Source organism: Liolophura sinensis, chromosome 6 (genome assembly GCF_032854445.1).
Source record: "Liolophura sinensis isolate JHLJ2023 chromosome 6, CUHK_Ljap_v2, whole genome shotgun sequence".
NCBI classification, from domain to species: domain Eukaryota; kingdom Metazoa; phylum Mollusca; class Polyplacophora; order Chitonida; family Chitonidae; genus Liolophura; species Liolophura sinensis.
The window spans coordinates 41,625,847-41,653,277 of record NC_088300.1 but is presented as its reverse complement, the minus strand read 5'-3'; the positions used below and the strand labels follow the sequence as shown (position 1 = coordinate 41,653,277).

The 27,431-nt window shown below is 37.7% G+C and overlaps 1 protein-coding gene across 1 annotated transcript; it reads right to left on the bottom strand.

Annotated features, from left to right (window-relative positions):
* Positions 1-154: 154 nt before the first annotated feature.
* Positions 155-23,251, bottom strand: LOC135466509 (casein kinase I-like). The gene is made up of 8 exons (XM_064744031.1): positions 22,994-23,251; positions 22,707-22,813; positions 10,476-10,602; positions 9,653-9,751; positions 8,148-8,366; positions 5,499-5,573; positions 3,979-4,213; positions 155-1,808 (listed from the first exon to the last, which is right to left on the bottom strand). The coding sequence occupies exons 1-8, from the start codon at positions 23,117-23,119 to the stop codon at positions 1,801-1,803; spliced, it is 996 nt and encodes a 331-aa protein (XP_064600101.1). The 5' UTR covers positions 23,120-23,251; the 3' UTR covers positions 155-1,800.
* Between the last annotated feature and the right edge of the window lie 4,180 nt (positions 23,252-27,431).

Below are 27,431 nucleotides of genomic sequence, written 5' to 3'. Positions count from 1 at the left end.
ATTTATGGATTAAAACTGTACACTATACCTGTACACACTGAACTAGAAAACTGCCAGCTGATAAAACACAATGGATTCAATGAAGACTGTACAAATAACCCAGTGTTCCAGAACAAAAAAAAAATAAACAAAAAAAAAAAAACAAACAAACACAGAAGTTGTCTGGTAAAGCAACCATAAAGAGAAGAGTAAAGTGATCCTATGTACAACAGAAAACACTGGGACTGGACATCCAGGATTGATGTGACAGGAATGTTGAAGTGGACATCCATGGGCATGCCAGAGAAGTACAATACATAGAGAAGTCTATATGTTATCCAGGCTTATTAGTATATTCAGTAAATCGCCAGCAATTCAAATCACATCTTACCTGACCGGGGAAAGACATGACAGACTGTAGAGTAATGCATGTAATAATTTTTTATCTGATCTCCGTTGTGTACATTTTAAAAGTCATAAAACTCTTATCGTAATCATCATAGATTTTTCAAACAGCATATCAAAACACTTAAAAAAAGTTCTACATGTATAAATACACTCTGGTCCAAAACACGAGACAGTGTATAATTAAAAATATCATCTTAATGACAATCCAACAAGACTTTAATAAAAATAAATATGAATGGTGTCCCTGTATTTACTGACAATGGCTCCCCACTGTAAAGAGTGGCACCATGATACTAATGACTGAAGTCTTGTTTCCATGAACAGCTTGTAGACTGTCTTTGTGATAACAGCACATCACAATAATCTTCCTAAATGCTAGGATCTGACCATATATCTCACACAGATGATGTGATACGTTTACCTTTTGGCATTAGCACCTTTGAATATTTAATACAGTAAGTTGAACAAAATCACTGATGATTTTCCAAGCTGTTTTGTAAATTTGGTAGACTTCTGTAGGTTACCCTTTACTGATCATGCACATGTAGTTGAGCTGACTTTTTTTTTTCAATAGTTCTTTGGGGTAAACAAGTACATTACTGACAGAAATTCACGAAGCCTCAATTGTAAGAAATGAGAACAAGTCTCTAATTTTAGACAATGGGGATTAAAAAAGATTTTCTCAAAAGAGTTAATGAGACAATACATTCACTTAGTCTTGTAGAGATTATTTACAGAGTTTGCCACAATGACATGGACCGAATCTATACCACACGATGCTGATAATGTACAATATACAAGAGACAATGGTGTAGGCTTCTTGCTCAAAAAGAATACATGCACGAATGTATGAGATCAATGGTAAGAATCATTCTTGAAAATAAACAGCAAGAAGAAAATCAGCACGAATTTGAGCAATCTCTACAGGATAAGACCGAAATTTGATCTTATTTGAAACTTGATTCATGTTTAACTTCTAATGTCTTGTCAATAAAATAACCAGAGATGTTGCAAGTTACACATTGATAAAAATTTTAACACATTTAAAATGTGTAAAAACCAAAGTTAAAAGTGTCCAGAATCGATGAGAAATGGCTTGAGTGATTTTCAAGAACCTCCTCACCTTATAGACACCTTAGAAGCATCACTCAAGGCAAAAGGTGTCGGTCACATTAAGAGTGAGTAAAATTGTCCTCTTGTAGAGGGTCCAAGTCTTTGTACACATAATACGAGCACCCTGTGAACTGGGGAGAATATGTCCATGTAAAATGGTGAAAGACATGTGGACGTTTTTCTCTAGACACTGCAAGCACAACCTGTCCCTCCTTCAGCCTGCAATGGAGGAGTCCGAAGTGTGACAGCATCCTGGCCAGTCCTGGCTATCACATCCTGTTCAGAAGCACTGCTCTACTCTCATCTTGCTGAAACCAAGGAACAAACACAACGTGTACAATTATCTCAAATATCTTTATGTACCAGAGCCTTAACCCACCACAATTTGATGCTAAAATAGTACATCAATAGCGCAACAAAAAATTACCAGAAGTTACCACAATACTGAAAAAGATCCTTCTTCATGTGCCTGCTTGATATTTACTGGAACAAAAGCATAATAACTCGCCAGTTATATTATTTGATGACTGATGTGAAACTGTATGTGAATTTTAGTTCATGTGTTCAATAGCAATCACACAGCCAACCTTTCGCACATCTTCCTTTTCAAACATGATCAAATCAAGATTAACTTTGAGTCTTGTTTTCAACTCTTACAAAGTTTTACTTGCAGTGTGAATCCCATCAATTACTGAGACAAACCCCAACAACTATGTTAGACCCGCTGCCTTGTTATATCACAACAAATAACAAAACAAGAATTTCACATCAAAGCAGAACACCAGAACTTAAAATAATCGATGAAGGGTTGACCTTCTAGTAGACACTTAGACCTGAACACTGCTAAGAGAAAGACAACTCAGTAATAAAGGAATCTAGGGAAGATAAATGTATAGGTAAATATATGGGGGTGGGTGGGTGGGGGGTGGGGGCTGGGCTGGGGGGTAAGAACATTCTTTTTGCCTTCATACTTTCGCTGAACTACATAGCACTCAAATATATTAATTCTACATATATGTATCTATGATATGAGTATTTTACATTGTACACAGATCAATTAATATATTCAGGTCACATACGCAGTTCAGATCAGCAAAAAAAAATCTGAAACGCTTTATGGTAGACACAGCTTACAGGGACCACTTTCACGAAACGTCAGTCACATTACCTTTTTCGTAAATGTCACTGTTTAGGTTAAAGAACCTAAGATTTGAGAAAAATTAAGAAAAATTGATTAACAAAGTTTTGTGAAGGTGTACCCAGTAGTCTTCATATGTACAGTACTTCAAAGGCCTTTCTCGGTTGATTAGTAGGAAGTAATTTTAACTGTTATCCTTCAACTACAAACCTCTTACAACTTACTAATTACCTATACTCTTGAATGGCCAACACCTGAAAATCATGGGAAAAACAATCAGCTTTCATATTTTTGTTGTTCATAAGCTCTTCATACACTGGCAATGACTTGGAGACATGATCTACATGATACAGAAATATTTTTACTCATATTACGTGTGTTACTCTCATATTACGTGTGTTATTCTCATATTACGTGTGTTATTCTTGTATTGCGTGTTATTCTCATAATTACATTTGTTATTATCACATTACCTGTGTTATTCTCATAATTACGTGTGTTATTCTCATATTACGTGTGTTACTCTCATATTACGTGTGTTATTCTCATATTACGTGTGTTATTCTTGTATTGCGTGTTATTCTCATAATTACATTTGTTATTATCACATTACCTGTGTTATTCTCATAATTACGTGTGTTATTCTCATATTACGTGTGTTACTCTCATATTACGTGTGTTATTCTTACATTACATGTGTTATTCTCATATTACATGTGTTTTGGACAAGCATGACAAAATAACGTCATGCCACTTGGGTGCATTTAAAATGTGCCAATGGACCAGATATTCCTGACGGGGTTATGAAATTTTCTCACATGGATGATTTCATATTATATATTCATCAACTGGGCAAGAAATTAGTGAAGTACAACAGACTTTTCTTGGATGTAAACTCAACCTGAAAATTTAGAACAAATTACTGATCTTAAGTTTCTGGTTATGCCTGTTTCTGAAAGTTCTATTCATTTTGGAAAGAATGCTTTAAGGCCTGTTTGGAAGGTATACTACATCATACAGGAAAAATGCGAATTTCAGCTCCAAAAGTTTACAGTTTATGACCTTTGTTTGCCTCTAAAAATGCATTTTTTGGAAATAATTTTTTATGGTGATGGCAGTATTTCACGTCTATAAATGGGTCAGTATATCATCAGTGTTGCATAATCCCTGCACTTTGTGAATACAGCCCTAATTACTACAAGCATCACATATTTAGAAAACGACGTTCTGACAATCCGAATACGCTTGTGTTTAAATCTCAAAAGGACAAAGAAAATAGCTTTTCTTGCTGCATGAAACTCACATGTAGGTTGTAAGCTGAAGAAAGATGTTTCGCTCACCTGATTTGTACTGAGCTTTACTAGCACTGCCCTTCACCCCTGACGCTGTGCTATTGTTAGCCACAGACGCTGCCTTCTGTTTCAACATGGTCCAGTCGAAGACATAATCATACTGGAAGTTGAGTGTCCGGAAAAGAATACGGAAGAGCTGTCTGAGGTACATATAGTCAGGGGCCTCCTCAAAGCGAAGTCCTCGGCAGTAGTTCAGGTACATAGCAAACTCTGCTGGGAATCCCTGCACATAATGGGACAACATTAGCATAACAAATCAGTTTCCACACCAAATTTTTTTTTATTTGATTGATGTTTAGTACCAACTGTTCTCAAGAGTTGTTCAGTTATATGATAGCCAATGTAATGGGACGAAGGGGCCAGAGCAATCACTGTTTCTTGTCAGGTACCTGACAAATCTGTAACCAAACCAGCCAGCCTGGATTCTTTGACTTCTTTGGTCTTGGACACATGACCTATGATAATAAAGCTTTATCCATTATATAAGCTATTAACATACAACATGTAGACAAAGGCATTAGTATAACAGAAGTGCTAAGACAAGAAACCACTTACAAACATTAAAGAAATGTGATCATATCTACATTTCTTAGATTTCTAACTTTCATTATTGTATGTAGTAATTAAAAACAGCTTCTCAGTGAAGGACAGTCACAAAGTCACTGAAGAGGACCATTCTTGCCATTATACCCACATATATGATTATATGTCCACCACATACTCATACATACTCAAATCATCTTCCTTCAACAAAACCCTTTATTAAATCCATATGAGGCTGATAAACAGGTACATGTCTATCAAATTCAACGGCTGACAACTTAGATACATACATGTACTAGATTGGTTCAATTTGCCTACCAATGGCTTTTAAGGGAAAAGTATTAATCGTAGGATCTGACAGAGAAAGCAATAAACTAAAGCACATCCATTGTCTTCAGGTACATGTGTCCCTTAATACATGAAACATAAATTTTTTGTCAGTGCATGTCTTTACAGAATGAACAAAATACACCTTCTGAACATGTGAGCTCTTTTGGGTTACATTATTTGAGCTACATAAACATATGAAACATAACAAATATTAAACCCATTATTTTCAAAAAGTAAATTTTTGTGAAGTAAATTTCTTTCTCCATGTCTTAAAGGAAAGACAACAGTATTGTGTGTATTATCCAAAAAAAAAATAACATGAGTTTACTGCTTGAAGAAAGTTGGATGTTTATATACTGTAACCAGTAATTAGGCAACAATCATTTTGTATGGCTCACTGTTATACTGTTTCCATTTTCTGTTGGCAGTGTTGGCTCAACGCATTTAATGTGTAGGTGCACCTGCTTTTGATCTGGACACTATCAGGAAATCAAAGGGTCCCCATTTTAATTTAATCTAAATCAGATCTGTTAGTCACAATTTGGTACAGGACTTCTCAATCCACTTCACATGGTGATATCGACATCATTGAGTTCTATTGAACATAAAAAAAAATAACATCCAGCACTACTCACCTTGCATAAAACCTCAACTGGTGTGGACATTTTCTTTTCACTAATCTTTTCATACTTTTGCTTCTTTGTGGCAGCCTACAAAAAAAAAGACAAGTTTTAAATAAACCATGCAACAAGTCTTGACTGGACATGCCAATGCAGGTACAAAACTTTTTTTCTCCAGTTCTCTTTGCCAACAGCATGTTAACCTGTAACACTAGGCAAGTACTCTGGGATTTAATTTATATGTAATAGAGAATAAAAGTCTGAAGAAAGTCAAGGCTTTCATTGTGGTATATCTACCACAAATGACTCCCTGGTAAATTTACCACAAATGACTCATCGGTAGATCTACCACAAATGACTCACTAGTGGATCTACCACAGTGAAAGCATTGCCTTCTTTGAAATTATCGTTATTCTGTTTTACCTGAAACTATGATTTAAAAGACCAATTCACATATCCCATTTAGATTAAAGAAGCCCCTCTGGCAAAAAAATTCTTATGGAGAAAAGGAATATTTTGTAACCCTTCTCGCTACAATGTCGGTACTCTCTTCAGTCCTAACAGCTATCTGATTTGTTGAACACCCATTGGTATTGGTTTACACAGAAAGTGTACGGTGGAAAGTGGATCTCTCTGTCTGTGAGACACCATATTCTAATGAAATTAGTATGGAACAAATAGAAAGAATGGGAGAAAGAGGCCCCCTGATTTCAGAATCTGACTAAAACTGCGTCCACTGGTTACAGAAAAGGCTATCCAGATGTAAAGGTTTGTGCCAGACACCTAATATACTAGCATACGGCCTGAAGGTGTGATATAACAGCTGTTGGGCTAGAGGAGGGGCTAGGTTGTGGGGGCTATGTCATCTGAGCAGTGCTGCTCACCTCACATCTGTCAACACTTTGCTAAGAGGGGGCATATGTAATCAGCTAACCAGGACTACATCTTCAGCCCTACAATCTTCTGGCTCTGGCTTCAGCTAGATATTGAAGACTGTCCAGGCCAGGCCTATCAGAAGAGAGTATCACAACAGTGCCACATCAAATTGACTTTATTGGATAAGGATTGTATCAGAGTGTTTGAACATCTCCAGCTGCAATGAAACCTGGCGAGGACAGACAAACATGGCTGTTATCTCGCAGGTAAATAAACCACGAGTCAGACAGTAACAGGCCTCACAGGCTCACCTCCGCTTTTTTTTCTGACACCCCTAAGGTCTTGTGTAAGCTGACTTCCTGGCCACTTCCTTTACCACTTGTCAGTCAAGGTTACACTCTGACAGAATTCAATCATTATCTAAACAGTGGAATTCATACATGAGCAGCACAACAATGCAAAACTAAACAAGCAGTATTTGTGACAGAATAAGCTGTTCTCACATATATATGTTCACACATACAACACAAGTGAACCTTTCAAGGAAAAGTGGATGTTTTCATATAAACTTGCAGTACATGAGATTATACTGTGTACAGGCCTGTCAGTATGGCTGCAGAGATCATATTGTGTACAGGCCTGTCAGTATGGCTGCAGAGATCATATTGTGTACAGGCCTATCAGCATGGCTGCAGAGATCATTTCTGGATGAAATGAAATACACAAATGTCTTGCCTTGCTTCTGCCAAGATATGGGTTAAGAAGTGACAGAACCACTTGGGAGTGCCATGGCGGCCTTGAAATGTTTAAAATGTTTCCGCATCAAGTCATAATCTTCTTTCTGATCAGGTTTCAGCATTAAATAACTTTAAAACATGACCATGCAGGTATGGTGGATATACAAGATGTCTATGTGATCTCACATGTACAGTATGTGCATCTATGAAATTCATAAAACCATCTCTAACTTTACCATGCTTAGTGTTACCCAACATAGTACAGTGCTTGGCAGCACATGGGGGGTGAGAACATACAAGAATTGCATGTGGTAATCACATATAAGAATGCTGTGATGACATAGGGCAATAACAGAACACTATAACATTAACAGAACACTAATCAATAACTTGCATAACGCAGTGCAGGGCAATGCACAGCAGTATGGCTATACCAGTATATGATGGAGATGTGTTCATATATTAGAGCACTGGACAATACACTGTAGTGATGATATACTGGAAAATGCTTGACAGTAGTGACATAAATGTACATGTACCTTTTACATGTATTCGAGAGCTTGGGGGTACATGTATATTAAATTATAGCAATTATGAGCAGTGAGTGCTTTTCGCACAATACTTCAGTGTTCTTACATCTATGCCCCCCCCCCCCCCACCACCAGTTCCTTGAAATTGACAAACTGACAAAGAATTAAGAATAGCTTTAGGTTCAGTATTCAATTCTTTACACTTCCTAAACTACCAATAACCTGTTTGTGAGAGAAAAACTTTTAGATTTCAACAACAAAGCTAGTTACTTGTAATAGAAAAATGTAATAATGGTAGACAGTAACTGATTCATTCCACTTTTTCATCACCTGTTTAGGCCACACACAATTCTCAAAATGGAACGGTCAGCTGGTACTTCTGTACAGCTGAATTATGGGAATTTACTTGCTGTAATGATATAAACCAAATGGCCTGCCTTGTTTAAAACACACAGGTGCTGTGCACTATTTAAAACACACTGAGCTACATATCAGTATCATGAATTAGATGCCCTACCCACCTTTAAGCCTTGCCATGGTAATGAGCCTCTGTTAAAATACATAAGAACATAGCCTAATGATTCCATATCATCCCTTCGGCTCTGTTCAATCCCCAGGTGTGCATTGATACTAGCATAGCGTGCTGTTCCCGTCAGATTTTTGTCTTCTCTGTACTGTATGTGTTGTCGTGTTCGGTTGTCTCTGTACTTCTTGGCCAACCCAAAGTCTATTAAAAATACCTGAAACATAGCAAACATACTTCATGCATGCATGTTAATGATGTAAACACTAGCAAGTTCATCATAGCAAAAGGCCAGTTCCAGAATCCAGGTACACATAATGAGCCCCATAATGTAAACAGATCTAAATACAGGGGTGGAATAAAGTAGCATGTAGAAGGATAATAAGGTGTAAAATATGTCTGTGTCTATGTGTGTGTGTGTGTGTATATATATATATATATATATATATATATATATATATACACACACACACATTTTTTTCCCATTCTGGAATGGCCACTGTTCAGTTATAACCAACTTTCACTGATGTTTAATATTATGACAGAGCAGATTGATTGGTGTTTTACGCCGTACTCAAGAATATTTCACTTATACGACTGCAGCCAGCATTATGGTGGGAGGAAACCGAGCAGAACCCGGGGGAATCCCACGACCATCCGCAGGTTGCTGCAGACCTTCCCACTTACGGCCAGAGAGGACAGAACAGTATTATGTCACAGTATCAGTGTATCATCTCACATGTGAGATGCATGTACCTCCATTAAAGTTAACCAGAACTACCTGTACATGTACCATATGAGCTTAATACGGGAGGTGGAGTAGGGTGGCTCATATGTTATACAGTATATCGGATTCACATTTATCAAGCCTCATTCACACCTTAAGCTTTAAAGTGAAAACACCATTGATACAATGACACAATGGTTAGGTGTGGCTAGATTGTATTCAACAGATACAAAGTGTTAGAGATCCACAGTTTGTCGGTTACAGAAGCCATCTGTGAGGATAACATGGTTATGTGCTAAGGTCATGTAACCTACTGGTAGCATAAGCCGTATAAAACAAGATATACGTGTAGTAATAAGTTAAAGACATGAAAATTACACACTTCCTGTTAAGGGGGCACTATACCCAACAGATTGGACAAGTCTTCACTGTACTACAGGGACTGCCATGTTTACCACTTGGAGAGATCATTGTGCAGTGTTTCTCTGTATACATGTCCATTCTGCACGTCACACTTGCATAACGCAAAGGTATTTATTGAGCAGCAGAAATATTAACCTTGTACCAACATCAAATAATATCACACTGAATTAGATGCAGTGTTTTTTTTATTGCAAATATAAGTTTTCATAACAGAGATCTAATTAAAAAGAAAACTTTAAGCAATAAATCTTATAGTTTAGCACGGACAAACAGGAGGTTGACATACATGTATCAAACACCTATTAAAGAACTAATACAATATATATATATATATATATAAAATGCAAGCCTACCTTATTGCAGTGTCTGCCAATGCCCATTAAAAAATTATCAGGTTTCATATCTCGGTGGATAAAACTTTTTGTATGTACATATTCTATTCTGTTTATCATCTGAAAAGAGAAATTCAAAAACAGTCTAATGACCAATTTTATGTAAAGAAAACAACATCCAGATAGCTGGCCTGCATTATATAAATCTGTATGCGCAAAACTGAGAAGTAAATAGTTATTTAACTATCACTTGTTTGGAAATTCAACACAAAGGAACAAAACTAGACCAATTTCTATTTCAGAACATAACTTCCATCATTATATGTGTATCTGGAGAAAATGAGGACAGATAAACTGAGGAACCTACAACTGATGAACTCAAGCACTGCGTCTCACAGAAATGACCATATAACTCATAATGTATAAACCCAGATAATTAGTGGGACAGCCTGTCAGACGCACACACGCAGAATTATTTCGTAACAGGTTCTTTGTGAGTATCAGTTTCAGAAATACATCTTAATAAGACCTCCTTTTATTCCCCAGGTTGCCATAGTTCCACGACTTTCAGTACATTACACTTTTTACATGACAACCTCGTGTCTCAAACTGTCAAAACATCCAGAATTAGAAAACAAATACATTACGGGAAATGTCATACACACTTCTATACCATTTAAAGAAAAGGCTTTTGGCAGCCATGTTTCTGATTTCTTATTAACATGTGCTTTGGACAAAACATGATACTACAGTGAACCATCTACATATCTAAACTATGTAAAATTCATCATACTAAAGCGTTTAAACAACTGTTTCCATATTAAATCAGTAACACAGTACCCACCTGGTCAGCCAGCATAAGTACTGTCTTCATACTGAAACGGCGGGAACAGAAATTAAAGAGATCTTCTAGACTAGGCCCTAATAAATCCATCACTAATACATTGTAATCCCGTTCTCGGCCATACCATCTGAAAGTGAAAATAGACAAAAAAAAAAAAGAATTAATCCTTGCCAATAAAAACTTGGTGCATCCATCTGTCGATTACAGTCTATCCATCTCGGATGATACTACCCTAAATCTTCAACCTTTTCAACCACCACTGCGACCAATATTTTGAAACATTCTGAGAGAACTATCGATGTAGAGAAATAATTTGCTTAGTGACGCAAACAAATCATTTTTGTCATCAATTTCATAATAACTGCGCAGATAAATTTCTCAGGAAAAGGTTGCAGATTTACAGTAATTATACATGTACATGTAAGTGACAATAATGTGAGTCTATCATTAACATTATACATGTGTGTGGTAAGCCTGAGCTTGTGACATCAACCTATGCCTGTGTTACAGCCACTTACACAGATCACCTGTTGACAGCTCATTTATTATTCAGCGCACACCTAAAAACTTAATATGTACACGAGGCAGACTGTAATATTTATTTATTTATTTATTTATTTATTTATCTATTTATTTGGTGTTTTACGCCCTACTCAAGAATATTTCACTTATGCGATGGAGGCCAGCATTATGGTGGGAGGAAACCGGGCAGAGCCTGTGGGAAACCCACGACCATCCGGAGGTTGCTAACAGACCTTCCGACTTACAGCCAGTGAGGAAGCCAGCATGAGCTGGACTTGAACTCACAGCGACTGCAGAGACTGTAATAAAGTGCATTTCAAGAGAGGTCAAATAACTTGTTGATTGTAAGCTTGCACATTTAACACAGATCATTAATTTTTCATTTTTATAAAAAAAAGTTTGGTTATGTTTAGGGTAAGTTTCTGTTTCTAATCATAAAACTTGTTCCATACTAAACATGTCAATACTGAGATTACGCTAACTACCCAACAGAATGAGCAAACTACCAATATGGCCATTTCTAACCTATTTCACACTTGCCTTGATGGTGGTTTGAATAATAAAATGCATGTAAGTATATATGTATGTATGCTGGGGGTTTTACATTGTACTCAACAATTTTCCAGTCGTATGACGACGAGGAGTCATTAGGTGCGTGTACATATACTCTGTCTTCTTGCACCAGGGCAAGTCTGTGCCGCCAAAATGTTGCTGCCACTACTGAATAAAGCTGAGATTCCATATACGCGGTATGCGGTTTGCGGTATACGGCACGCGGTACGCGGATACGGCATGCGGTATGCGCTTTCTCTGATTCCATTTATGCGGTAACCTATGCGTTTTCTTTCATTCATGGTGCATTTTTATCAGAGCAAACATGTCACATTCCTCCATTTCACGACGTGTGGCTTTAGAGCAAGATTCAGACCTTGCCATAATAGCAATGTCATATAAGTTGTTGCAACTAAAGAAGCGTAAAAAGAGAAAACACCGATGGTGGGTCCACAGTATTTTGCGGCAAAGAGCTCAGCAGGGAGCTTTCCATAACTTAGTCTCGGAATTGCAGTTGGATGGAGAAAAATTCCAACAGTACTTTCGTCTAACCAGAGAACAATTTAAACAAGTTCCGACCACGTGTCGGGGAAACACCCCACCAGTGACGTCATTTCTTGGGATACCCTGTCCGGTTTTGAAAACGCATACCGCACCGATCGCTACATGGTGCGATTGATTTTGCCGTATACGTTTCCGCATGAAAAAATGGATCCGCGACCGTACCTATGGAATCATTGCAACTTATTTTAACTATTTCGATTTTTTGCCGCGTATCGCATACCGCGTACCGCTACCGCATGTAAGGAATCTCAGCTTAATCATTTCAAAGACACCAGATATGACACATACCCAGTCATATTATACTGACACCGGGCTCTAAGCTCTCAGTGCTGAACACCAAGAGAGGCTTTCAACAAGTATCACTGATGAAGTCTTTGGCATAACCCGACCCAGGTCTTCCGATTTCAAGGTAGACACTTTAACCATTCGGCCACCGCAGCTCTTAATAAAACGTAAAGCTTAGACATCTGGATGAATTGTATGTATTACTTTTGATTTGTGAAATAAGCCTTAAAAATGTATAGATATAAATGTATGATTTGATAGTTAATGCTACAAATGAAGCTGAAGAACTTTACTATACTATACAACGACTTACTACACAAAGCCACACTACAACATAATGACAAGTACAAAGTGACCAACAACATGAAGACTGACATTCTATATAATACGGCTCTTTTAATACAATGGGCAGGATTAATCTTGATATAACCATGAATAATATTCATTTCATCTGACATCTGATATATGGAAGAGCTTAAGTTCTTTGTCCCCACTAGTCAGCTGTTGAGATGTTATCAGTGGGGTACAGGCTAAAACAAGACAAAACACCAGACCTCATTTAGCCCCATTCTCTCGCTGGAACGCTAATTGATGTGGTCTGAATTAAGAAAAACAGCCGATGTGGTATACCACCTTTATCTGTCTAGAATCTAGCCTGGCTTGTAGTACTTCACTCATCTGCACAGTATACTGTGAGCGTGTGTGGACAATTTTTAGGGGGTCTTTTATGTATATACTAACAAGGCAGTCTATCAAAAGTGTAAGGGTATATTTTTAGCTGGGTTGATATACATTGTACATGTTGTAAATGTGCATATAAAGACTGAACAGCAATATGATTTTATGTACTACTGAAGTGGTAGTTTCTTTTGGATTATTTCTAGGCAATATATATACATGTATACCTAAAGTGCAGGGAAAATTGCCTTTCAAGTCAATTTATAAATTACCTCAAGTACAAGTTATTTCAACCGAGTCAACCATCTTTCACTCAGGTGAGATATATATGTAGCATAGAAGAAATGTTAACTTCTCCTGACCCATTTTCAAATGGTTTAAGCATTTATTAGGAAATTCTGGGAGGGACACAGTATTCTTAGATACAACATTCTGTATTTCCTCTAACAGCCTTATGACTGCAAACTCATGCTACAGCCATTTCACTATGGTTAGGCCTGTGGTCAACATGGCTCTTATGGTTGTGGACAACACAAGCAACTGGCAGATCAAAGGCAAACAGCTGAAGCCAGAATTTAAGCTCTGAGCCTGCATTTGCACAGTGCTTTTTTCAATGTCTGAAGCTGGCCTGGTGTGTCAACTTTGACGCATCAGTTTGCATGAGCCAGAAACCCTGGCATATTGATCAGCCAGTCTGTACACCTGACATTCGTCGTCATTTACAGGTAGACGACCAATAATCAGGTAACAGGGCAAAGCCAGCCAATCACACACACACGCACACCTTTACACATATACCCAGCCACTGACTCACTCATAGGCACAAGTAAGAGGGCTATAAAAGAGATCAACATGTATAATGACAAACGCTGGTCAGCAGGGTAGCCACAATGAAACCATAACAAACATGGGAATATGTGAAATAGGTCACTACATGATATAGACTGAATCAATTACTACAAGTACATGTACATCATGTTTTAACGTCCAAAGAAACATGTCCCTCACAGATCTTGGAAATAAATTTCCAAGCATATATACATGTCCTGGCACCTACAATATCTTTAAGCACTCTCCTTGAAACATATGTAACTTCTCTGTCAAAGTCTATTTAGAGATTAGAAACAAAGACCATTAATACATGTGGTTAGTATTCATGTTAACAGGAATACAAAGGCCAAATGTGAGTACAAAACAAAACACTGCATGTAAGTGGACTATATATATGTAGTAGAAGTAATTACAATTTGTATATGCATGTACATGTATATTTAAAAGTGATTATGCAAATGTGTCGACAGTGTAAAAACCTGCTCTACAACTTGTCTCACTATATTCTGCATGAAATATCCTATTTTCCTGAAACAATCATTTGCAAGATGAAAACAGGTAACACGACAAAGAAAGGGTAATGAAAGCTCAGCAGCTGATCTGTGAGCAGGTGACCCTATAAACAATGTGTTTGGACATAACTGAGCTGTCCTCTTGAGGTGATTAACATCCAAGTCTTCTGACATCACATCCTCAATTTACAGCCATGTGACACTATTTTTGATCAGTACATGTACACTGACAGCAGGCTCACCCTTCCTGATCACCTCACACTGTTACCTATCAATCACAATAATACAGGCCAGCTACATAGATGTACTTCAGCTGCCGACAATGTCTTTATACATGGAAGGGGTCACAGGGCAGAATCTGAGCTTTGTCATATCTTACACATTTGTATGTTTTTTTTATGTTTTTGTTCTATTTTGTAACAATGAAGTTTGTCACAGCATGAAATAGACATAAGGCTGTTAAGCACTTCATTTCATTCTTATGGGTAGACATACTGAATTTTGCAATATTCTCAATTCTCTCTTGCTCAGTAAAGCTTTCCTACAGGACAAGTATAACCAATGCTATATATACAATGTAAACAAATCAAGTGTATTAACAAAACATTATTAAAGGGTATCTGATGCTTGGTTTCACTATTAGAGCTCTTACATCTATACATTGAGTCTATATGTATAATTCAGTTTTCTGTTCACTCGGACCATGACATTTTCCGATCAGTTGTAACTTATTATCTTAACACACACGTATTACAAGTACGTGTGTTATGAAGGCACGTGTCCACGCACGTGTAGGTGAACCTTGGTGAGGACAATGCAAGAACTGATATCTAGCAATACTGTAATTGTGCTAAAGAAGAGTTATAGTAATGGCCTCTGTGAGAGTTGTCACGACCCCTGAACTGTCCACTAGGCAGTGACAGGTCAATTAGTCTGATCTATGATCACTGTTACACAGATGATTAACTGATAACAAATCAATAAATCAGTCCATAAAGCACACAATGTAAGAGACGACAGCTCAATTTGGCCAGAATTATAGCGATAGAGAAAGGAAACAGGGCAAGTCCTTACAATTGCTATTAATTCATATTTTCCTGCTGTTGACATCAATGCTTTAAGTAAATCCTGTGGACTATGATCTGAAGATGAACAGAAAATAACTACATGTACTAATTTGATTCTTGTTAAGGAGAAACAGAGTGCCCCGTTTTAACCCACGACCTTTGTCAAGTTACTCACCAACTTTCCCATGTGAGACATACAGATATGCACACTATACTGGTGGAAGACAAGTTTTAGGCTGCACAATCATACCATTATTAAGTCCTCATGAACAGAGACAGAAAATTTGTGAAATTCTTAGTTAACTGAACTAAATTTTCGAAACATGTATTTTGTCTGTACGTTGAGATATCTCCAATTATTTTTGTGGGACAATATTTTTCCTGTTCCTTCAGGAAACAGGATACAGACACAAGTAACTGGTTGTCATGGTAACTAATAATCCTTAAAGATTTTTCGTAAATGATGATAAATAGAACACATAAAATCTGACAAAAGGACCTGCGTCTGGTGTAAGAAGAGATTTTATCACCATTTCATCAACTGACATCCTCACAGCTAAATTTGCGCAACACTTAAATAAGGGCACCTGAAAAACCTCTTCTTCTGATTCTCTGATAAATACATATAAAATAAAATATAATTTCATCAAAGGAAGAGAAGAATCATGTGACATTTTGAGACATCTTGTTTAGTCTGTGAGATTTCCTTAACACAACACCCATTGTCACATCTACATCAACCAATCTGATCTAGTCAAATAAAGGAGCTATGTGATTTCTGATGATCAGAGGGGTACCTATCATGCATGTTCACCGTAAAGCCTACCAATTAGTCACTTATTTTTTGTGGGAGGCCCACTGATGATGTGATCTAGACAGCCTAAGACAGGTGATATGTATTTCGTGCCTGATTTGAAGTCGCTAGTTCAAAACCCAGAGTGGTCTCTTGTCATTGTTTCAGCAGTCTAATCTGTACTGTATCCAGAATAGGTATTCCCCAATAGCAATAATACTGTTACTTAAAAATCATCTTTCTACATGACATTTACCAATCTCAACACATCAAATGTACATTGTGCAAAGGTGTTGCTGTGAAAGGAGTGCTCCGTTTTCCATGTTCTTTCTAGCACAAAGTTCTACAGGTAAGGACAGTTTCAATCTTCCTAGATTAAACGTAGTTTTGAGAATACTCACTGAACTGACACTACATATCAAAAAGGAGAAAATGGTCTTAATTTGGGGGAAGGTTAAAACTGAGTATTTTTGTAACAACACAGTCATCACAGTCTTCATTTTTCGAGGACAACACCCGGATAACATGTATTCTTTAAGACATCAGAGGGGGCCTCCATGGCTCAGTTGGTTAGTGCGCTAGCTCAGCGTAATGATCCAGGAGCCTCCCACCAATGCAGTTGCCGTCGTATAAGTGAAATACATGAGATCACACGATTGCCCTAGCATAGGCGGAAACAAACGTGAAGCATAGGCCACAAGGCCTGTGTTTTCCACTCCCTAACTGACCAGCATGCCGTGGTTGTACCAAAAAAAAAAAAAAAAAAAAGAAAACATCACGTAAGCTTTACAGAAATAATCAAGACCATCTGAAAAGCTAAAAATTAAACAAATCCACCGATTACACTGTTACTGACAGTGACTCGAAAAATAGGCATTTTCCTATGCTTTAAAATTATGAGGAGAATTTTCTTCGCCCACACCGTCTGTTACTAAGGAGATCACGTGGCCTCAAGCTTCCCAGTCAGCTAACAGAATATGTTTTCAGAATAAATTCAAAAGAAAACCTGTTTTTGTGGTGTACACGTCTGACATTATTACCACGGCCAGCACCCAGCTACATATAGGAGAATTGGCTGGGTCACTGATCTCGGAGCTACATGTACATGTATTCAATTCGTACTTCCACTGTTACATAACCGCAAATTACATAACTATACACATGTCCCTTATTAGTAATGTACTCAGAGCCTAATTAGCAGAGAAGATGCACAGCAAATGTTTCCTTGTTTGTATGATGTACTTATATATGTAATTACCCTGAAGCTCTTGTAACTGCAACAGATTCCATGTTAGCCTATGCAATATTATTATGCACGTATGACAAGAGTAAACAAAGATGTGGGCCGTGAAGGATATAGGTGGTAAAAACCCTGGGAGAAGCAGGTCTAAACAACAAAATGAAATATCATCATCATAATGCTGAAAGACACGATGCCACATTTAACCTACATGTACACCCAAACATATAGTATAACCCAAGAAAAGATTCATCAAGTATGCTTAGAAGGGAAACCCTTTTACAATAATGAATATACATATTATTAACAAAGTGCATGTACTAGTGCATGTATTTTAGGTCGCACATGTATGCATGCACATCAAGCAAAATAACAGCTTATATATTGTACATTAGCCGTGCTATATAAGTGTACATGTAGGAGATTTTTAAGAAGAACCAAACAGGACTTAAGTTACAGTGTAATAAATGTATACAACAGTCAAAGTTACAGTATCTAATTACCTCATTCATAAGCAGTCTGCAAGGACTAGAGCTGAGATCTTGACCAAGTGGCAATGTCATTAAGATGATAGATTGCTGACCAAACAGAAGACATTGTGAGGAGTATTTGCTAAGGAGAGTCCTGACCATTTTAGGGTGTGATCTACCCAGTGTGCACAGCAAATACATCATGCTTGGACAGATGAGAAAAGCTTGAGGTTAATGGTTTGCTGTTAACCACTCCTGCATAGCTCTCCTTCAGGCCATGCCATTCTACAAGCCATGGTCTGGAGGGGCAACATGATAGGATCTCTGTCACAATATCACAAGCATATTTTTGCCGTGAGAGCAGAAGATTTTCCAGTAAACAAGAAGCGCGTGTTAGGTGCCAGATAATACCATAATGCCACCCCTCAAAAGCAGAGGAATGAAAACTAGGTAGTTTTATCTGATGTTAGCAAATGTTTCATGAACACTGGTGTGAAACTAGGCTACATGTACTACTAATCACAAGTCAATGAACAATTTAGACCATATTTTTTGCTTTTACTCTCATAACTTTTTCTTTTTCCCTACATGTATTTCAAACTGACCGCTGTCATACATTATGAGTAAAACATCCTGAAGCACAACACAAATGAAAACATACGGGACTGGTTTCATGAAGCTTATTTAACATTAAGTTGAAATTAGCTAAGTACACTTTATATCTTTACAGCATACTTTGTCATGGGCTTACTTAGCTAGGTGAGCTAAATGAAAACTGGTCCATGGACCCTTCCACAACACTGAACATTTGTTCACAAAAACAAGCATGTCTGTCAGTAATGCCTAGCTAAGTTAAAACTACAACTGTAAAAAAACAAATACAGTTACCTGCATGATTCAAGCTAAATGACAATGTATCTGTCCTAGCTGCCGTGTGAATGTAACAGACTTTTCCTTGATAAATGTAATCTAACATGCAAACTTTGAGTGTGAGCGAACCATCCGGATAAAACACACCTGTGTTTCCACATAACAATGACACTGATCAACACCTGACATATCATCAGCCCCAGGGCTTGTGTCTCCCTGGCCTAAACCTTAGTCCCCTGGGGGAACACATTGATCTTGAACAGGCAGCTACATGTTCACATGTACACAGTAGACAGCTCAACATTACTAACACATATTAAGGTTAGTGTTAAAATTTAGCTAGATTCATGATCACTGAAGCTTACATGTATACGTACAGGTAAACGTATGAACCTGTCATGATGTACATGCATGTAGGGTTTGCTGCTTGACACAAATTATTGTGTTCTTACGGTTGGCCAGCAAAATATGAGTATCATATTACTCAGGTAACATTATGATATGGGCCGTACAACAGATCAACAGGGTTGGGAACTATCTATTCTCACAGGGGGATTTCACCCCACCTGTCAATGGCAGGTCACAGATGGGTGCCTGACGTGTTGCCCTATGTGTCGGTGATTGAATTATAGGGGGGATTCAGGATGTTGGCCAAACCTGGTGGAATACACTTACTCACTAGATACATTAAGGATGTTTTTTTCATGTGCCACATGTGCAAGTTATTTATATGTCTGAAGCAAATGTTTCAATACAATTGAAGGAGCACCAGACATTTTGCCAAGCATAATGCCCGGCCAAACTTACACAGTATATACAGGTATTGTTACAATGGTCTGTGAAACAGTACATTGTGCTTTTCTGTATTTTGCAGCAGTGAAGGTAATAACCTATGATGGCCAATGGATGAACAACTTCCATGCTGCTACCAATGAGTTTTACAAAAAACCTGTAACTGTTTATAACATGATGAACAAGTACATACTATTATATAACAGATGGCGATTCAGGTACAATGTTAACAAACCAGTTGAACAATATCACACAGACATGCATGCACAGATGTGCATAGTCAGTCTTTGATTGGACTGTTTTGCATTATAATGGTCACCCCCTATCAGAGCCCGGGGCTATGTGTTGAGTTTCACAATGCCTGCACATGGGGGTAGACCAGCTTGTCACCAGCACTGTCAGAGGTTGGACAGGAAATCACATGAACTCAGAGTAACATTAAGACCCTGCTGCCCAATGTGAACGGCCAGTGTTTAACTGTGGAGTGCAGCGGGGACAAATTCCAGCTCTAGCTCAGCCTTTTGTCTTTATCCTGATACAGCTCAACTGTGTGTGTCTATTGGGTTACTATGCCAGATCTCAGCTCCTATCCAATATTTGTCAACCTGAAGAAACAATATCAGCTCTTTTTTTTCAGTTTGTGGCTCTAGGCCGACAGGCTCCACCATGTTAAGACCAGACCCAAGGATCAGTAGGACAGGCTCTATGCAGGTCATTAATCGAGAGGAGGGGGAGAGAGTAACAATAATTACACACTCTCCTCTGTCCATATTTTTCCACAAATACTCAACATAAGGCTTTGTTTGCCTCTTCAACTCTTTTTCTATCTACAAACATATCAAGACCAAATCTGACTTAACAATTTCAGCACAAGCACCTTCAGGTTAGGTTTTTCTCTAACAATGCCCATTCTTCTGCATTAATCGCTATTTATGCTTTGTCCATGAACACAAATCTATTTTTGTGGCCGCTCATCTGTATTCTAATCATCACCTTGTAGATCATGTCTATATGGATGTATAAAAATAGTTATCCAGACCACTGTTAAATCAACCCATTATCACAGTGGTGATATTTACTAGTCTACATTATGCCTAATCTCTGACACCAGATTCTGTTGAGCAAGAGATAGACCATTCAGACTCACTCTACCTGCCCGAAAAATTTAACTAAAAAGTGCCATTTAGGGGCAAATAAAGATCAAAAAATATTAATCCTGCTGCTGAAACTTACATTATCATCCTTCATTTCATAGCCCCATCAAACTACTTTGCTAAGATTGCTAGAACATAGACAAAATGTGTACCTTAGTCTCAGTCATGGACAAAATTTTAGGTCAACTACAGTATCAACCAAAAGTTACAAAAAAAAAATTTTCTTTTTTCATTTCATACAAAATGAGGTGTACATCTGACAACAAATCAGATGTTTCACTGTAGATCATGTATATATACATGTATATGCATTCAATCATGAATGTTTCCCATAAGCTATCTTTTAGTTATCATGCTGTCATAATGGAGATAATTTTTGTCTAGTAACTTATAAACGCATCTCAGTATGGTTGAGGTTTAAAAGGAGATATAACAACATGTAACACTGTATATGTAGAGCCTCATCTGCTGCAGTGCACATGTCAGTCCTGCAGTGAGATTACATTTTCACCACTGCATGTACAGTCAGCAATGCAAGCCTATTGATTCATGGCCAACACAACACTCCCTTTTCCTTTAAGCAACTGTGTCAGAAGTTCCCGACTACAGATTAGTGCATGTCACTGACAGTCATGCTTCGTAGTCATACATTGGTGCAACAGCTTTAAGACTGCATGCGCAAGCCTGCCACTCAACTGACTAACAACACATACAATATGCCACATCCTTCTTCTGCTAATATATATATACTTCTACCTATATGTGCCTCTTCCATCGATTATGTCTCTCAGAATGAAAATCAAATCTTTTGACTGATGACCTTGCTATTTCTTCAGTGCAGTGTACACAATAACAGAACATGTATCTATGGTTACAGTTTTCTTTTAGCAATCAAATCTTAAGCTTACACATTTCTCTCTCTCTCTCTTTTTTTTCTTTGGACATTTCAGATTTCAGTCATACTTGCACAGAACAAAGTTAATGTGTAACAATAACCCTCTGCTTTATTTCATTTCAAACAGTATACCAAATGTTACAATATTTACTCAAATTTATTTCCATAAGTTTTTTCAGAAAATTACCCATACAAGGCCAACTAGACTGTGCATTTTTCTGTGAGTTGACTCTGTACTTTTACTCTTTAGCCACAGGCAATGATGACTTAATTCAAGTCAGCAATGTTCCTGTGCTTAATAGTTAAAGTGTAAAGTCAAGAGTTTGGCAGCAATGTTTTGTTTCTTATTGTCCTTGTGAATGTGGTATAATATATGGCTATATTTTAGATACATGTATGTATTGTACACTCCAATTAATAGTTAAATGCTTTTAGGTATGGGAAGGTCTAGTCACCTTACTAGTGCACTTATGGACTCACAACGAGAACCGATGGCCTATGTAATTGACAGACCTACTTAATGGAACACTATATATGACCTATAGGTTCAATCTCCTCATTGTCAATATAAATCACAGTTCTGATGAATGACTTCACTTTTTTTTTTTTGGCCTTTTTTTCTTTTTTGACAGATGTCTTTGATTTATTGTGAATATTAAACTGTGAAGCCCATGTGGCATTCACTAAGTAAAACAACTTCAAGTGAACTATGGCTGATGATACATATACAGGCATATATCTGTAGCATGTGCCACCTGAAAAGCTCTGTAAATAATACATATCAATTATTTTACAGACCTAATTAATACTAATTACAGGCATTGGCTTTGGGTTGACAGCTGACAGAGATGACAGAAAATCCATGTTGTTTGCTGTTTCTATTACTCTAATGTCACACCTCCATTTACAGTCTATAGCAGTTGTACATATATATTGATAAAACTGAAAATGCAGTACCATTAACTTTGCGTGTGAATAAACCGACATCCTTAATCCCAACACTTACCGTGTATGTGGAATACCAACACCTCCTTGTAATATTTTGTACAACTTGCTCTCGTACTCCAGCTGAGGGTGTCTGGCTTTTTGGGACTCTAATTTCACAGCGACTTCCTGTTAAAATAACGCATATCATAAATAGCTTGTGAAGGGCAACAACAACAACAACAGCACTCGTTGAGACTTTCGACAAAACACACAGTGAGTTGAGAGGTAGAATTGTGGAAGGCAGTGAATCATTTCGATTTTCTGTGGGTGAGAGGCCCCGAGTGTACAGGAATCCTCCATACTGACCTCCCCATTGGCGATGTTTACACCAAGATAAATGTCTCCGAAAGACCCGCTGCCTATCTTTCGCACCAGCCTGTACTTTCCCCCCACATGAAATTCACTTTTTCCCGAGCCTCCCGCACTGGCCATGGTCGTTCTAATGAGTCCAAACTAGTAGAAAAAAATAATTAAAGAGGCCGTTGAACAAAGCAGCCCTTCCCTGCACTACAAATTCATTCTGATTACTGAGCAGCCAACTCGAACAACAAAGAGTTGGGCATGAACTTGTCGCTAGGCATGCTGGGATATGATGTAGGCAAGCACCTGGTAACCGCGAGACGACAAGCAAACACTCACCCCCTCCCCACCCAAAAAGTTTGACAGTTCACCATTTTAACACCCGCTGTGTGAATTAAGTACTTCAAACCTCCAAGTGAAAATATGTCAGACAGGATTACTCTGCCATTTTTCTCTGAAATGAAAGAAAAAACACACGACAAAAAAAAAAAAAAATTAAGATTATCAAAGTTGAAAGTTTGGATAGGCCTAGGCCTATGTAAGATTATCAAAGTTGAAAGTTTGGATAGGCCTGGACCTATGCCGGTAATAAGTTAAGTGTTTGGGTGTGGATTACTTGTATGTAGGCGGCATCCGGTATCTCTACACGTAAACGTAGGCACGTAGGCGAACAATAGTTATTCAAGCAAAGAAATCTTACCATAAATATAAATTAAATTATCTCAGTTCATTTTCACCCGAATTTAAATTTAATGAAAAATTATACACTATACCGTACGTTGAAGCCACCCATTGTGAAACAATAGGCCTAAATATCTGTATTTCTTCTAATGACAACTGCATGGTATTGATCTACATATGTTATAAGTATATTATACATAATCTATATAGGTGACGTATATATAAGTAGTTTTAGCCCTATTATATTTTATCATCATTTTATTTATTTATTTATTAGATGTGTGTTTTTATGCCTTACTAAAAAAATATACGATGAAAAAAAATGTACGATGGCGGCTAGCATTATGGTGGGAGGAAATCGGAGAAAACCCACGACCAGGTTGCTGGGAGATAAACCATGCACGGCCTGAGAGGAAGCCAGTATGAGCTGGACTTGAACTCACAGGGACAGCATTGGTGAGAGGAACCTGGTACGCTAACCAAATGAGCCATCATTTTAGATATATGGACATCTGCCTAATATAGGCTACATATCAGCATTATTTAAAATGGCAGAAAACAAACAATGATTACAATCAGAAAACTAGGTCAACTCGCCGATAAGAGTTTTCCGCCGTCAGAAATATTATAACATCACTAACCAAACAAGTACCAGATATCACCCTGGCCGTATAATTCATTGAACTACAATTAGGCCTATCAGCTATAAACCTAACGGGTGTATGTAACCTGTTATTAACTAACTCCTATTTTCCGTCTTCATACAGTGATAACTTGGAAATTAAGTCAGAAAATGCTACGAAAAAAAGCACATGTGCATGTCTATCCACCATCCTCAACAATTTCAGGAAAGTATGTTAAAGTTGATACAGCTACATGTCAATAAAGTGGTTGTATGCGTTGAGAAGCTCTCAGTAAGTTTTGCGAAGTCCAGTTTGTGTCTTCCAATGCTGATAACATATGGAAATAATTCAAGGAATGCTGTCCAAAAAGCACACGTTTTATTTACAAAATTTTCACACTTTCAGGGGAATCTGTCGAAAGCTGACTAGGGCTATATACATTGTAGCCTATATATAGGCCTATCGAGGGGTTCCGTTCTTCACAAAGCTACAGGTATATTGGCCTATCATCTTTTAACAGCCCATATATTTCATTTGTCCATACTTGGAAAATAATTCATGAAATGCAATCAAAAAAGATGTTTAAAAAAAATTACCATAACACTTAAGCAATCCTAAGTAAGCTGTACATGAAGGACTACAGCTGTCCCTTACAAGCAAATTTGACTATTTACTGTTATACAGATGGAAAAGCAGATCCTCTGGGGATGTAACCAGTAGTCCATATATAGGTGCTTCCAACGTAATTGCCGAAACTTTAGCAGCAACGGTTTTGAAATGATATGCATAGACGTGCATGTGGTTTTTGGTAGCATTCCTTGAGTCATTTTCTAAGTTGCCGGGGTTTCTTGAAGAATCTGGAGATAATGAAAGCTTGTCAAAGGAACCGCCTGTGCTGGCGGTGATATATAGGTTACCAGATGCGTATATGCTTTTGTCAACGCATTTAACTCCTCCACAGATTGCCTTATAACTTTCAAGATGAAGATAAGTGTTGGGAATAATAAATCTGTATGTGCCGGTTCCTATCAGTATGACACTCAATGCATTTCCTTAAACATTGCAGATGTATTGGGAATGACATTAAGGCCATAGAGTGCACATGCCTTTTCTGTAGCATTCTCTGAATTATTTATCCAAGTTACGGTCATTTCAGGATGGAATCTTGTCTTCACAAAAACGCCTGAGATCTTTTTTGTCCATTCAACTCCTCACCTCACTTTGCGGATGAATACTAGTAAAGAATACACAGGGAAGATGGATATACACCACCATGTGCTTCTTTTGGTATCATTCTGTGAATTACTTCTCAAGTTATTGCTTTTTGAAAGTAGAGTCTGAGAGCTCAAAATTATTTTTTGTTATGGTGAAGATTTTATATCTATACAGGTAGTTTGTAGTGTATCAAATGATATCCAAGAATATTATTAGAGGGTCACAGCTCAGTTTCAGTGGTGTAGGTTTGACTTGATGCTTCATGTTCTGGAGCCGGTTTCCCTACGTCAAGCAGTGATGCATCTCTTCACTATGTGTTGCCATGGAAGTCACAGCAGTAGCATTTTGATTTGATTTGATTTGATTTACGCTGAACTCTGGAAACCCACGACCATCTGTAAGTTCCTGGCAGACTTACCCACGAGAAGAAGCCAGCTTGAGCTGGACTGGACTCAAAGTGATTCCCATTGCCGAGAGGTTCCTGGGTCCTAGCGACTGCTTTGTAAGGTAAGTAATTATCCAATGCCATAATTTTCTGATAACTCATTAAAGGCAACACGGCTTTTACACTAACCCCAAACACCAGACTTTTTATCCAAATATCGTTCATTTTATTTTCATATTTTACACCTTAGTCCACTGATTTTTTATTTCGAAATATACAGTGCCAGTACCTTACATTTAAACAATTCCTTCCATCAACGACCTGAAAATTAACCTTATTGTAAATAACTGAAGGTCAGTGACAGACAAAATCTAATATACAAGCAAATTGACCAGCATACTGGCTATGCCTTGTGTTCTACGCGACAGATGTCAGAGTAACAGAAGCATCGGCTTCCAGCTGGGCAATGCCAACGATCTGTGAAAACATATAACAAATAAAAATATGGTTATCCATAAACTTGATAGCTAATTAATCTGTCTGACAGTTTTCACTGGATGAGAAGACTTGGCAAGATGAAAAACAACAACGTTCAATGAAATAATACTGAAGAAACAACGAGTCAGGGCTATTGTTTCAAAATAATCGCCTCAGAAGTGTTTCACAGCTTGCTCAGTTCTGCATTCTCAGTTTGTGACTGTTGAAAAAAAAATCTCCATGGTACAATAAAATACAGTACAAGTTAATTTACATCCATACAATGCTATTACTGCCATGCATTGGTTTGCTATAAACCCCTGGGGCACTGTACATGTACTGTACAAGGGAACCATATCACTGCTGACTTCATTTTCAGAGTAAGGTACAAAACTTTTCTGTTATAAAGGTTAATGGTTTTCTCAGCCCTGGTAAACAACATTGCACGTTCATACTTATTACTGTACGAACTGGTCATATCCAAAGAGCGACTACAAATAGGTCTTTCCTGTTACCACTCTAACCTTCACCTTGATCCTGCAGGTCAGTTGGTGATAGGGTGATATTCTAGAGATGATCACCGGAACGACAAGATAAGACTGCTCTTTTCAGGCTTCATGTACTACTATGGCATCTATTGTAAAATTGCTTACAAAGACTGAAGTCCACTAACAGAAATCAAGACAAAGGACTAAAAAATGTCAGCACTTTAGCCAGCAGTTTGCAACACTGATGAAACAGAATAACCGAACATAGCCATTACTGGGTATAATTAGTTTATTCTCAACACATTTGCTGCTCAATGTCAATGCCAATTGTTTTCATAAGATTAACAGCCTAGCATATGTCTCACTGCAATATTTATTTATTTATTTGATTAGTGTTTTACGCCGTACTCAAGAATATTTCACTTATATGACGGCGACCAGCATGATGGTGGGAGGAAACCGGGTAGAGCCAGGGGGAAAACCCACGACCATTCGCAGGTTGCTGCCAGACCTTCCTATGTACGGCCAGAGAGGAATCCAGCATGAGCTAGACTTGTACTCACAGCGACCACATT

Coding starts and splice junctions, on each gene's coding strand:
- LOC135466509 (XM_064744031.1), bottom strand. CDS start 23,119: ATGGCCAGTGCGGGAGGCTCGGGAAAAAGTGAATTTCATGTGGGGGGA. Junction 9,752..10,475: donor TACTTATGCTGGCTGACCAG/GTGGGTACTGTG, acceptor TTCTCTTTTCAG/ATGATAAACAGAATAGAATA. Junction 8,367..9,652: donor TTGGCAGACACTGCAATAAG/GTAGGCTTGCAT, acceptor GCTATGTTTCAG/GTATTTTTAATAGACTTTGG.